This window comes from Amblyomma maculatum, chromosome 2 (genome assembly GCF_055883805.1).
Source record: "Amblyomma maculatum isolate TAMU_Amacu chromosome 2, ASM5588380v1, whole genome shotgun sequence".
NCBI lineage: Eukaryota > Metazoa > Arthropoda > Arachnida > Ixodida > Ixodidae > Amblyomma > Amblyomma maculatum.
The window spans coordinates 213,642,923-213,657,165 of NC_139345.1; the positions used below are offsets into that span (position 1 = coordinate 213,642,923).

Here is a 14,243-nt window from a genome sequence, read left to right on the forward strand (position 1 = left end):
AGGCGACCCGGCCCAGCAAACATTCTTTACCGTTCATTCGCTCCAGGAGTGCGGTATAGTCGAAAAATGTCCATTCTCTAGAAGCCAATCTTCTAGAGAACCAAAGCTATTCTTCATTTCAGTACTCCTTGGCACCGCTGCCAAAGCTACGATGAATATGGAGTTGGTGTTCAAATGCTACAGGATAAAATCGGCATGTGGAAAAGTGAGATACTATACTTTAAAGTGCGCTTGCGTCAAACATAAAGGTTGATGCTGATGACGCAGTGTGATTTTCACATGCAACACGTATGCAGTGAGTAAGATTCGACTGACATGCAAGAACATCATGCAGGTTTCTCGATATTTGCATAGGCAATCCGGGATTTCTCGCGATAGTGGTAACAACACGGAATACGTTGATATTACAATCAGTGCGCTCTCAGATTCAGTGCAAAATTCAGTTTAACTAGAAGAGCAAATAGTTTGACCTCTGCTGCGGCAACTCCTCCCACGTGACCGCACATCAGAGGATGTTCCAGTGTTTGATGTTAGTCAATGGTCGCACGCAGAGTGACCACAGCGACGCTGCTCAAACCATTTGAGGCTAGACCTACACTCTGTCCTGTCGCAGGCTGATAATGATCGCAGTATCGGCGAGTGAAACTGCTGCATGTGAAACGGGTGTTTAGCATGCACGGTTCTTTTACATGTTCATTGTTTCCAAAATGGTGGCGCCCTTTGACTCCGGACCCATTGTTTAGCACAGATCTCGTAGCTTTAATTATTGTTTATTTTCCACACCAAGTGATGATTGTGCCACAGAAAGGGGACCTAACATTAAGTATTGGTTTTTTTATAAAACCGGCTACTGTTTTAACACGATGGCACTAGTAGTTTGAATTAACTGCTGAGCCAAAAGTGCAGAAGTGACAAACAGCGTAATGTCCTGCATAATGCTTGTTTAGCGTGCGTAGACCTATCTGTGCTATTCTAATACTTTCTTGCTTAGGTCGGCGCACTCACTTATGAGTGCGCTCATATCGCCTCACTCACACTCACGCCGTGATTGTGAATTTTAGTGGATGTGTATGAGAGTGCTCGTGAGTGGCCACAAATGGGAGCGGCTGTGAGTGTGAGTGAGTGGCCGGGAATGGGAGCAGGCATGAGTGTGAGTGAGTGGCCATGATTGTGAGTGAGTGACCGTGAACAGGAGCGGGCATGAGTGTGAGTGAGTGGATGCGAATATGCAAGTGTGGATTGAGTGGCCACAAATTGGAGCGGCTGTGAGTGTGAGTGAGTGGCCGGGAATGGGAGCAGGCATGAGTGTGAGTGAGTGGCCATGAGTGTGAGTGAGTGACCGTGAACAGGAGCGGGCATGAGTGTGAGTGAGTGGATGCGAATATGCAAGTGTGGACAGGCATAAGTGAGAGTGCAAGTGAGTGGCCATAAATGGGAACGGCCATGAGTGTGAGTGAATGGACGTGTATGAGAGTCGCTGTGAGTTCGAGTGTGAGTGGTTGGCCATGAATGGGAGAGGGCATGAGTGTGAGTGGCCATGAGTGTGAGTGAGTGGCGGTGAGGGGGAGTGGGAATGAGTGTGAGTGCAAGTGAGCAGGGTTGGGTGTCACTGGTTGTGAGTGTGAGTGAGCCCCTTCTCAGGATGTCGATCTATGGTGCATCACATTGTCTGTGGATCGGCAACACGATGGAGCTTCTGCTTATGCATCACGATAGCCCAGTTCTTTTGGGGAAACTCCATGCATGGAGTGTAGAAACTTGCTTAGGCAAGCATCTGCCTACTAATATTGTAACCCGCGCTAACCGTGTCAGTTCTGGAGGGAGAAGAAGACGAAGTTCTGCGGAGTGCGCGTGGTTCTGGGACGCCGCTGCTTTTGCCTGGTCAAGCGCCTGCTCTCTGCCTCCTGTGCCTCAACCCCGTCCTTTGACCCTGTCCTTCTGGACTGCCGTCCGGGTAGCGATAGAACCCGTGACAATATTTGCGGTGGGTTATTTGGTGCATATTATTATAAATGGAGCCCCTTTATAATACAGTCACACAGACCAGCAATTAACTCTTACTTAATAATGTGCTAGCCGTGGTGTACATGTAAAAAATACTGACCTTTTTTTTTTTTAAACAAGTTCAGAAATTCAATTTGGGGCACTTTTATTATTGTTTTCTTCCATCTGAACTGAAAAGCTTGTTAGAAGCTATAGTTGCACATTAAAGCAAATGAAAAATGTGGAAATCTGAGAAAAAAGGAGCGAATCAATTTCTTGAGAAGCAGTTCATACTCAAAGAAAAAATCTTGTGTGTGCATAGTGTTAGCAGTGGTATATACTTCTGGCAGACTTTTGCTTTTGACATGTTTTCTTTTGATGTGGTGTACTACATTAAATGGCAGCAGTCGATGAAGCATTATGAATTAAATCATGTTACACTGCTGTCTATATGATAGCTGAATATAGAAGGTGGTGTCAAGTACTGCTTTTGAAAACCAGTGTTAAGCAGCAAGGAGTTGCCTGTTGTTCTTTAATCTGTCTTGCTTGTGGGGATTATGTCAAGGTGTGTTAGCAACACTTTGCATAACTCACACACTTGAGCTCTTGAAGCACGGTACCTATAGGGTTGCCTAGCATTTCCAGCAGAATAATTGGCGCAAGACTAACTCAATCATTTTCTTTCCAAGCAAACCATGGAACCTTTATTTATTTTTTTTGCTGCTTTTTCCTCTGCATAATTTGTTATGCTTTCCTTGCTGTGTAGTTTGTCAAATTACTCCATTTAATCTCATTCTGCCATTATCCCAATTTGTTGCCATTCAGTATTTTTATGGAGCGTGGCAATGGCTGACTGCCCTTTTCATAAGCAATTTTTTTTATTTTATTTAGTAATACTGCAGGCCAATACTTTGGCCCAAGCAGGAGGGGCTATCCACAAACAAAAAGAAGGCGCAGAAAAGCGTATAAAATGTAACATGAAATGAACATAATGCACAAGAAAGAACCACAAATGAAACGTCAACATCGCTAACTTGCACAAAAATGATTTTGCAATGCAGCCATGAAATCGTTGGATTGAAATACACCAATGGGAAGTGAATTCCACTCGTTCACCGTTGGAGGGAAAAAACTGTACTTTACAAGTACGAAGATTGGTGCAAGCAAATACTCATGACTGTGTCGTGTTCTCCTCGTAGAAGGCCAACATACAGACGCTGGTAGCGTCATATTATTTTTTCCAGAAAGAGTATTATGTAGTAGTTCAAGACGATTAATTTTTCTGCGTATTTCGAGTGTCTGTATTCTATTTTGTAACATTATTAAGGACGGCGAATCCTTCCTGGCATATTTCCCGTATATAAATTGCACTGCTTTTCTCTGGACTCGCTCGAGTTCTTTAGTGTCCTTCATAGTATGTGGGTCCCAAAGTTCGGAAGCATATTCTAATCTTTTTTTTTTTTTTTTTTCCGAGAAGTTTGCTACAAGGCATAAGTTGAAAAAGGGGAAATGGGATGCAGGAGATAAAAAGGTAAAAGAAGGAGTGAAGTCCAGTTGCGCTCAGGTATTCGCAGAGGTTGGCGGTGTAGCGATTGTTCATTGTCCACTTCTCGTAACCACAATCGCGGTTCCACCGCAGGCCCACCTTCATGAGTAGCCGTTGTCTAATTGGAGTCGTTGCTGGACACGTCCACAACAAGTGGCGCACATCACAGATCTCAGGTGCAGTGTCACAGTGAGGGCACCTGACAGTCACTGGCAGATCTTTATCACACCAACAATGTCGTACAGATGGGGTCAGAGCCGCCGCTGCCCGAATCCGACGCACTGATACCTCCTCCTGCCGAGAAAGATTACGAGGGAGAGAGTGCGAACACGGAGGAATGAGAGCGCGTGTTCGCTGGTGCAGAACTTGAAAATCGGACACGTGGGACAGGAACGGATCTGGGGGAAGAGGGGAAAGTGGTGGATCGCCTGATGTGTTTGTGTGCGTCATAGCATCTGCTTGAATATCATGTGGATCGCAAGCATGGCCGCGAATCCAGTGTATGCGCACAGAACGTGGGTACTTTGAACAGAGCAAATGAATGGACTGTGTTGTTTGGAATATGCGTCAAACGGCCTTAAGCTGTTTAAGGGCAGTGAGAGAGTCTGTGTAAAGATGAACTGCATTGAATGTAGGAATTGGCGGAAGGGAATAAATGGCATTGTAAATGGCTTGAAGTTCTAGTGCCAGAGGAGTGTACGTATCCGCGGTATATGTCACGTGAGTGTTCAGATGCGGATGAGAGGGACTATACACAAGAGTAACACCTCGCTCTACTTTATGTGATGCATCGGTATATAATATGCACTCTTCAGGCAGATGTGTGGATGATACCGACGGGGAAGCAGTGGGGCGATTGTCCGTGAGCTGACAGTACGACCATGGAGGTAGTGTCTTTAAGCGATGGAGTTGTAAAGACTGTTTGCAAGCTCTGTTTGCCATCTGCTGATCAATGAGTTCACTGAGCGTATTTAGCTGGGCGTACTCCTGAAGTACTGGTATGGGTGTTAGACGGGGGAGACATGTTATTGCACGCATAGCCTCATGATTGATGGCCTCAAGGGAGTCCCACTGTCTGCGGGTGAGACGTTGAAACTGTGCCTGGTAAATTATACGCGGCTGAAGGACAGAGCGAACAAGCTGGCATGCCGTGTGAGCACGCGCGCCGCCAGAGCGCATAGCTATGCGACGAATCAGACCTAGAGTAGCGAGAGCGGACTTACGGATGGCTGTCAGCCATGGGGTGCCAGTCCCAGAGGAATGAAGAAGACCAAGAATGCAAACGGTTTGTGCCTGAGGAATCAAGGTATTATCTATCATAAAATTTATAGTGGGAGCTTTCCGTAAGCCAGTTTTATTTCCAGTGCGAATGAATTAGGATTTCGTATGCGAAAGAGTTAGACCCAAAGGAGGGAGGCGAAATGTCAATACATCCAGCGCATGCTGGAGGGCCGCCTAATGGACAGACGTATCTGGGTGACAGCACCATAAGGTTATATCATCGGCATACACAAGCACGCATATAGAAGGGATCGTCTCTAGGGCTCAAACAAGTGGAATGAAGGCCACATTAAGTAATGTAGGGGCGAGAACGGAGCTCTGGCGCACTCCTCTGTTTGAGGGGAAGTGACCAAAGGGCTTTTCATGGACACGCACACTGAACGTTCTATTTCTTAGAAAGGCGTGAATGGAGAGGAGAAACCTGTGAGGGAGACCAAGAGTTTGTGGGGAGGCAAGAATGGCTGAGTGAAGGATGTTATCATATGCCTTTGTTATATCTATAGCGATCACAGTTCTAACAAGATGACTGTGCGGAGAGTGGTGAAGCACGTCAGCAGCCAAAGTAGCAAGGCCGTCCTCCGCTCCTATTTGTGGGCGGAAGCCGATTTGGGATTCTAGATAGCAGTCATGGGATTCCAACTACCACGATAAGCGAGTGGCAAGAATATTTTCGTAAAGCTTGCAGATTGTTGGCGTCAGGGAAATTGGACGAAGGGGCTGAGAGAAATACTGGAGGATGGCCTGACTTCGGTATTGAAACAACAATAGAACGCTTCCATTCGTCTGGCATGACACCAGAATGCCACACGTCATTGAATGCATCGAACAGGGCCTGCAAAGCAGTCCCTTTCAAGTTGCGGAATAAGGAGTTAGGTATGCCGTCGTGCCTGGGAGCAGAGTTAGATTTGAGGCGTTCAATGGAGGCCAGCAGCTCTGCCATGGTTCGGTCAGAAGTAATCTCATCGGGGGGTTCGGTAACCGGTAAGCAAGGTGGAGAAGTCGAGGTGGAATCATAGTGTGGAAAAAACTGTCTGGCCGCCTGTTTTGCAAATGTATCCTCATCTACATTCATCGCAAGGCGAATGCTCTCTGTGTAATCAGAAACTTGAGAAGAGCGCTCCATGGCGTGAAACACTTGCCAAAGTTGTCGATTACCCTGCTCGGAGGACAGGCGCTCACACCATGCAGCCCAACATTTCCTTCCTAGACGCTTTTCATACCGCCTCGCATGTGCGGTTGCTCGGTGAAGAGCGGAGATAGCTGATGGGTCATCGGGGTAACGAGCAGCATAATGATCTGCCTGGCGACGCAGAGCCCAAAGATTCAGGAGGTGGATGTCCGGGTTTGGCTCGTCTTCATTTACAGTGGTGGCAATCGTGTGGGACGCAAGAACAGCAGAGAGAGTAGACAATGCTGATGATGGGGTGAATTCAGATAAAGGATTATCAGCACGTACAGAGTCCCATGATGTTATTCGTACGCTACGGCGTATTTTACATATGCGCGCAGGAGTGAGAGAGATAAAGATAGGACTCTGATCACTACCCCAGATATCTGGTTCAACAGCCCAACGAGGGCTACCGGGGCCTAACCACCAAGTCAAATCAGGTGAATAAGGCCCACCTCGTGGACTGGTAGATGTATGCGGGTGGTTTAAAAGATGAAAAGAATTATCTGAAAAGCTGCCCTGGATGTGTGCACCCCTGGGAGAATCCGACGGGTAACCCCATGAGGTGTGTGTGCCGTTGAAGTCTCCACCGACTAGAATAGGGATAACCGAGTAGGTAGACCACAGGAAATGAACCCATCCAAGATTAGGAGATGCGGAACCAGGACGGCCATAAAAGGAAACTAGAATAAGTGGCGTGCGTACAGGCTTAACTAGGAGTGCTACAACCTCTTGGCGTGTGTTACACCACCGTGATAGGTCGATCGGTGTGTGGGGAACTGAACTGCGAATATAAATTGCAGATTTACTTGGGCTGAGAGAAGAGGTGATACAACGGCGATCAGGAATGGAAAGTGAATGCTAAGCGCAGAATCCTGAAAGGCGAGGAAGTGAGTTATGCTCTTGAAGTAGGAAGGCCCGCGCCTTTAGCTTTTTGTCGCGAAGACGGATGTTCACTTCAGAGGCCTTATTCGCAAAGCCTCGACAATTCCACTGCACCACCAGAGACAGTGCATTATCCACTGCGAGGCCGAAGAGCTTCTACGATGAGGGAGGTCACCTGCTCCATAAGGGCTAATATTTTATTCACTGTCGGGGTAGTCACGGTTAACAGGTTATCTGCACGTGATTGGGGTTTGATGCTTATTGGAGGTGATTTGTCTGAAACCTTATTACGAGGTATTAGACTTCTTCGAGAGGGGTGAGAGCAACGCTGTTCTCAAAGCTGGGTGAGTTCTTCTAGACGTTGGCGAGCCTCTGCAATGGCATTGTCTAAAACAGCGTCTTCATCTGCGGCATCCACATGTGATTGATGCACTGGCTGTTTTGGTGTACCATTTGATCCACAAGGGTGAGTCGCTTGTGCGTATGAACGATGCTGAGAAGACGTAAGGTGAGCAGGTGGGTCAAGTAAAGCAAGTGCAGGGAAGTCTGTTTCATCACATTTAAGAGCAGTGAAGCGATTACTTATAGGAATATCTGTTTTTCCAGGCGGCTTGCACGACGGCCTCGTTCGCTTCTTCTTTGGACATGCGGGGGTGCATAAAGCGCTGTTGGTTCATTCATGTCGGCCACAGCTGCCGGATTAGGGCAGGTATTTTGCATGTGCCCTTCTTTATGGCAGTGATAACAAAATATACGACGACTTCGGAAGGGCTGTGGTTTGATAATCGCACCATAATAGGTTAGGTACTCAGGCAGAGTCAACGGGCCTTGTAGGGTGAGTAGGTATGAACCCTGGCGCCCCAGAGGCCATGCTTTCAACACTGTGTGAGTTGAACAGTGAATGTTTGCTCACACCTCCTCAGGTGGACTTCTGCTGTCGACATGGTAAACCACACAGCGGAGGGTGTCAGGGCCAGAGGCAAAGTATATTTGCACTGGGACATGCTCATTCGGATTAAGGGGAATTTGAGTAACTGCACACATTTTCTGGGTGTCCACCAAGGATGGCAAGTTCACCGTAATGGTGTTCGATGGGCGATGGACGACAAATCCACAGTAGTTAGTAGAACCTAGAACTTGGTCAATTGTGGCTTGGACACACCGGGGAGGGATAGTCATTATATCAAAGCGCAATGTGGGCTTGATGGTGACGCGGAACGAGTTAGCAGCAGGTGGAAGCGAGGCTCGACTCACGGGCAGCATCTGTGGTGGTGTCAGGGGCTGACACGCTGTAGTTGGCCTTGGAAGTGAAGACTGAACCGGTGCGACGAGCACAGTTCCTTGAGGGAAGGTCACAGGCACAGAGGCGGCGTAGCAATCCATGGGACAAGCCGAAGTCGTTACATCCGAAGACAAAGCAGACTGGGGGCATGTAGGCGTCGAAGATTGCGTGGACATGGATGCTGCGTCAGGTTGTAACACAGCGGAAATCCGCACAGCTGTCGTCGGCGAAGCAGAATCCATGCAGGCGCGTAGCCCAGCCTCGCTCGGCAACGCCAAGCTAAGCCTAGCCTGCGTCTGAGGGATCCAGTTGGACTTCCTTACTTGAGAAAGGGCCTACTGAGGTGGAAATCGCTCGACAGGGGCGTCTTCGGCATTTGTTCTCACGGAGGGCACTTTCCTACCCACACAAAACGACAGAAAATAGGTGAAACAAGATGAAAACACAGAGCTCTAAGCGGACACGTATCAGCTCAGGCGTTTCTTCTTTCTGATCTAACTTAGATCTCACTATTGCATTGTAGGCTAACATTTTAGTTCTTACAGGCGCATTTTTAAGCTTTCTCTTTATGAATCATAACTTTTAGCGCAGCTGAGCAAACATCTGAGATATGTGTTGACCATGTGAGCTTATTGTTAAGAGTAACACCTAGGTATTTGTATTTGTTGACTTCGAGAACAGTTCTATTTCCAAGTTGGTATGGAAAAATGCTAGGAGATTTTTTTCTTGTTACGCGTAAAAGTAGTTTTTTCTGCATTCAGCTACATACCCCAATTGGAACACCAGTGAGTAATTTCTGCAAGGCATCTCTGCAACACATCATGATCATCATGATCATCATTGAAGATAACACAATCGTCCGCGTATAACCGAATGGACACATTACCAGGAATAACGTCAATCAAGTCATTAATATAAATTAAAAATAACAATGGTCCTAGCACACTGCCCTGAGGGACTCCTGAGGTGACCTGATGAGCACTTGAAGTACAGTTTCTAACATCAACAATTCGTTCTCTGTTTTTGAGATAAGCACAAATCCACTGTATGATACCAACTGGAAGTCCAATTTTATCTAATTTATATAATAGCTTTCCATGGGGAACTTTTTCAAAAGCTTTGCTGAAGTCCAGAAAGAGCACATCTATTTGTCCAGATAAATCAGGTATGTGGGATAGCTCATGTACAGTTGTTACGAGTTGGGTCACAGTGGGAGTCCTTTTCTGAAACCATGCTGAAAAGTTGATAGTATGCTATGATCTTTCAAAACTCTTGTATGAAACTAGCGACAATATGTTCTAATAGCTTACAACACGTGCTAGTAATTAGATATAGGACAGTAATTTGAAACAGTTTGGCGGTCCCCTTTCTTGTGTACCGGCACAACACGTGCTTTTCTCCAGACTGATGGTACTGCGCTTAGTTTTAAGGATAACTGAAAAAAATTAGAAATGAATTCAGATATTTGTTCAGAATATCGCCTCAAGAAAGCATTTGCAATGCTATTAGGCCCAGCAGACTTCTTAATATTTATATTTAAAAGCAGTGCCAGGACACTTCACGACTGATTAAAATATGATCTACTGACGGGCTACTAGTACTGAAAAGTTCACATTGATCTCGTTCTGCAAACACACTTTGAAAATATACATTGAAATATTCAGCAATGCAGTGCACATCCTCTATTTCAATTCCGTTGATTTTAATGTGTTGTATCTGTTGTTTTCTTTGGCTTAGGTGCAGCCAAAACTTTTTAGGATCGCTAGAAATAAATTCTTCCAGATTCGAACTGTAGAACCTATCTCTGGCCAAATTTACCTTTTTTGGTAAGTCTTGCTTCAGCTCCGTAATCTGCGGGGTGGTCACTTTGCTCCTCTTTCTCAGTCTTTTTATTTTACGCTTGGTCTGAATAATATCTCTATTTATCCAAGGATTCAGGCGCTGTTTTCGAACTACTTTTAAAGGTGCTCTGTACAGTACTTTACAGTCTCCTCAAAACGTTGCCATGAAAGTTCAACATTATTTTCGATTATATCAAGATGTGTATCTAAATAATCTATAATCGCAAAATAGTCTGCCTTAGTGAAATTTCTTATTGTTTTTATTGTTGTTTGATTTTGGTGCTTCTGCTCAGAAATTTTCCAGCAAAAAGATATCACCTTGTGGTCTGATATACCAGTATGGCTCGACCATTGTCGTTCCATCAGAAAATACTTCACTCGGGAATAGAAGACCAACAATACTATTTCCCTGGGTATCTTTATCAGCAACCTGCTGGAGGCCCAGAGTGAACATAATATCTATCGCCAAGTCACCAGAAACCGACGAACCATAATTTAAACGATTCCAGTTTAGACACGGCAGATTAAAGTCACCTGTTATTATTAAGTTTTTCCCTCTTAGTCTCAGGGGGTGATCATATAACTGATGCATAAAAGAGTCATCAGCCCCTGGAGCCCGATATACAGAGCACAAAAAAAAAACGACATTCCCCAGATAGATACCTTCAAGAACAAACTTCCGTGTTCCTGGATTTGATCTGCAACTGTTACATGAACACTGGATTTTGTTAGGACTGCAATACCGCCACCGCGAGAACCCCTATCTTTTCTGTACATATGATAGTTTGGCAGAACTATTTCATCGTCGCGAATGGCTTCATACAACCAAGTTTCCGGAATGAGGTAGACATGGGGATCATATAACAAAAGCTTATCTGTTTTATTCACAATACTTGTGGCATTGACTGAAAGAAGCCAGAGCTGATGCGCCTGCAAAAGCTAGCTTTCGGACGTTGAGCTGTTCGTTCTAGAATTTTGGTGAGCTATCAGTTTTAGAAATTTGTTTGCAGCAGTTGGAGGCATCATCCCGAGAAAAATACTGGCCATCAGTTCGTAGCTTATCGTGTATCAACTGGATCTTTTTTCCGCTATCTTTTTCTGCCTTCGCACTAATCCAAAGCAGTTTGCGTTTGCGCCGTGTGTCTGCGCAATAATCATTTTGAAGAGAAATTTATGTGCCTTTTAGCTTGTATGCGTTCTGCATGACTGAACGTTTTTCCGTGTAGTCCTGGAAATACACGATAATTGGCTTGCCATCTGAACTCTTCCCGAGCCTATGTACTCTTGCCACCGACGAACGGCTCACGCCCAATTTGTTCAGAAAGACGTCGTTGAGGAGAAAGACAATTGAGGAGAAGCGGCAATCTTCCAAGAACTGAAATTACTAATGCTAAAACTCTTGCGCTTCCGGCACAGTGCATGAATCTTTGGACTGCCCTTGAAGGTTTCAATTCACAGTGTTCACAGTGCAGCTTGTGCCTGGCCCTATCCAACTAGGGTCAAGCAGGGGTTCACATATTCACATTCTTGATGAATGTGAATATACAGTGTCAATGCATGAGACCCCAAGTGGTTAAGATTATTCACAAGCCTCCACTATGACATCCCTCAGAGCATTAAATCTGAACCAACCCAGTGGCAGCTAGTCCTCAGTGTCGCTGCCACTAGCCGAGGTTTGACATGTGGAACAGAAGGCGCAATAGTGACAGGGACAAAAAAGAAGGGCATAAACACAGGCTCTGGCTAACAGCACTGTTTATTTACTTGAAGCAGTAAGTCTAAGAACTGCACACCTACCTTTGAAAGAAAAGCTGTTCTGCACAGGGGTCGTGACACCACCATAAGATTGATAGCAGAAGCTCGGGCCATGTCAAAATGCTCTGATAAGTGTGTCGGCATGATGTCCGTTCACCTGGCTGAAAAAGAGTTGTTGTCTTTAAACACCCGTGAACATGTTAAAGGTTGGAAGAAAAGGTCCAACGAGATGCTTGTTGTGCCATGGTTACACGAGTTGTTTGTTGCTCTTTTTTTGTATTGTCTTGGGACTGGTGGCTATGTAAGCTAGTTCAAGTCAGTAAACCGTGTTGTTATCGTATTTTCTGATTTATAATACATGGTTTTCTAACAAAATTTTCGGTGGTGCATCCTATACAACGGTGCGTCGTACTTGCGCTTTTTTTTTTCCTTTTGCGCACTGTTCAGAAGCGAACTTTATCATGAAACGGTAACGGCAGTGACACCTGCGATTACAATATCTACAGTCATTATAGTTTTCTAAAATTGTACAGCTGTCTCACTGGCAGAATGCCATAAGGTAGCGACGTTCATGCTCCTCGCCCTTTCCATGCTGTCAAGACAAGCCAGATCGAGCCGACTCTCTTTTCCAGTTACGATTTACAACATTGTGTGGTGGCTTTTGTATGTGTGCTTGCTCCTTCCTGCATGTGCTTTGCCACGCGCGTCAAGCGCCTGCACGCAGCGACGATCAGCGCAGTAATTATGAGCGTAAAGAGGATGCCTGAATACTGTCGCAAGAAATTAGCAACCACGTACCAAGATGAAGCCTTTCAAGACTTTGAGTAATAATAGTTTTCCTGCTCTCACTGAGCAAGAATTTTTTTGCTCGTAAGTGTTACCTCTTTTTTTTTTTTTCTATCATTCGCACGTGCACATAACAAATTTTCTTTCAAGCACATAGCACGCGATGGTCGAGCAGGTATATGTAGTCAAGTTCTGTTGCCCTAACGTGAATAAATTGAGATGCGTCTTATACAAGGGTGCGTCTTGTATACCAATTTTTTGTTTAAAGGATGCGTCTTATACTAAGGTGCGTCTTATAAACCAGAAAATACGGTTGTCAGCGCCTGTGCTTACGTCCATCTTTCTTGTCGGTTTCACTACTGCGCTGTATTCTTCTATAAGTACTATTAGACATGTGGAAACCTATTTCTCGCAGCACGCTCCCTGGCCTTGGAGAAAGAGGCCGGTCGCACGGTGGTCTACTGTGCAATGGGCTCTGAGTGGCGGCCTTTTGGGACACCCCGTCAACGAAGACCCTTGGACTCGGTCATTCTGGACGTGGGCATTGCCGAGCGCCTGCTGGCCGACATTCGGGAGTTCATTGCCAACCCCCAGTGGTACGCTGAGCGAGGTATGTCATGCAAAATGAGTGACGAAATGAAATCTATGGGTTGGCTCTTGACTGGCTAAATAAAATTATTGCAGTGGCTACTGAATGCTAATTAATTTAGACTTGAAGGGACCACAAGGAATGCTGGCTTAGACAGCAGCAAGTCTCCCGAGCATCACCTCATGTGGTACAAGCATCCTCACCTCATCAGGATGACATCAGGACCTTTTGAGCGCATTGTGGCCAAATTTTATGCGCTGCTGGGCAATGTGTGGGTGAAAATCTCTCATATATTCTGCAAACGTTCCATCGGAGGGCAATATTTTGGCATTGGACTAAAATTAAGCTTGCACACACAACTCTGAATATGTAAAATTGCAGGTTTAACTAAAAGAAATTTGTGTGCATTAGAGGCTAGAAAGAATCGTTTTTATCCAGTAATGATAAGTCTTTGAGTCGTAGCTTGAAATAGAGTCGAAATTCAACCTTCTCCATGACAATACTGCTACCACGTGCCCGTTGACATTTTTAGCACATTTAACTGATCATTTATTTCACTGATTGTTTAATCATTAGATATGTGCTTTTTGTGTATAATCCCACCCCTTATGTAATGCCCCCTTACGGGGGACCTTTAAAGTAATAAACTGAACTGAACCAGGACTTATTCACATGTTTCTGAGGGGATTGGACTTGAATCTTTGGCCCACAGTAGATGTACTCGTCTCAGGGACATTTCCATTCAGGTGACGAAATTCCACACAAAAGGCTGCACCTCCATCATTGTGTCACTTTATTGAAGGGGGGGTTAAGGGTATGATGTAATTTCATTAATTTTTCCAGCCTGCTGGCTTCTATTGTGGACCCTCATTTGCGTACACACGCATTGTGCTGCTCTCTTAGCCACTAATCCCGTAATTTGTGCCTCTATTAGAGCACAGCATTGAAGTGCCTGGATTTGTCATTGGTGTGGCTGGCGTAACATGGCAGGTAGTAACAGAGCGAAACACCAACTGCTGCGGACGGTAGAAGGGAGAAATGGAAATGCTCTCCTTGCATTTAGAGGGAGGTGAAGAGAGAGGCAATGGATGGCTGCGCTGCATCACCTCATGAGACTACAACATGAC

The 14,243-nt window shown here is 45.4% G+C and overlaps 1 protein-coding gene across 2 annotated transcripts in view; it reads left to right on the top strand.

The window, feature by feature from the left end:
• The window catches only part of Bcs1 (mitochondrial chaperone BCS1), a 145,154-nt gene that overhangs the window by 43,949 nt on the left and 86,962 nt on the right, over positions 1–14,243 (top strand). For both annotated transcript variants that reach the window (XM_084595735.1, XM_084595734.1), the window contains exon 5: positions 12,943–13,137. In XM_084595735.1, the coding sequence (XP_084451861.1) occupies positions 12,943–13,137 (195 nt within the window). The remainder of the gene's footprint in view (positions 1–12,942; positions 13,138–14,243) is intronic.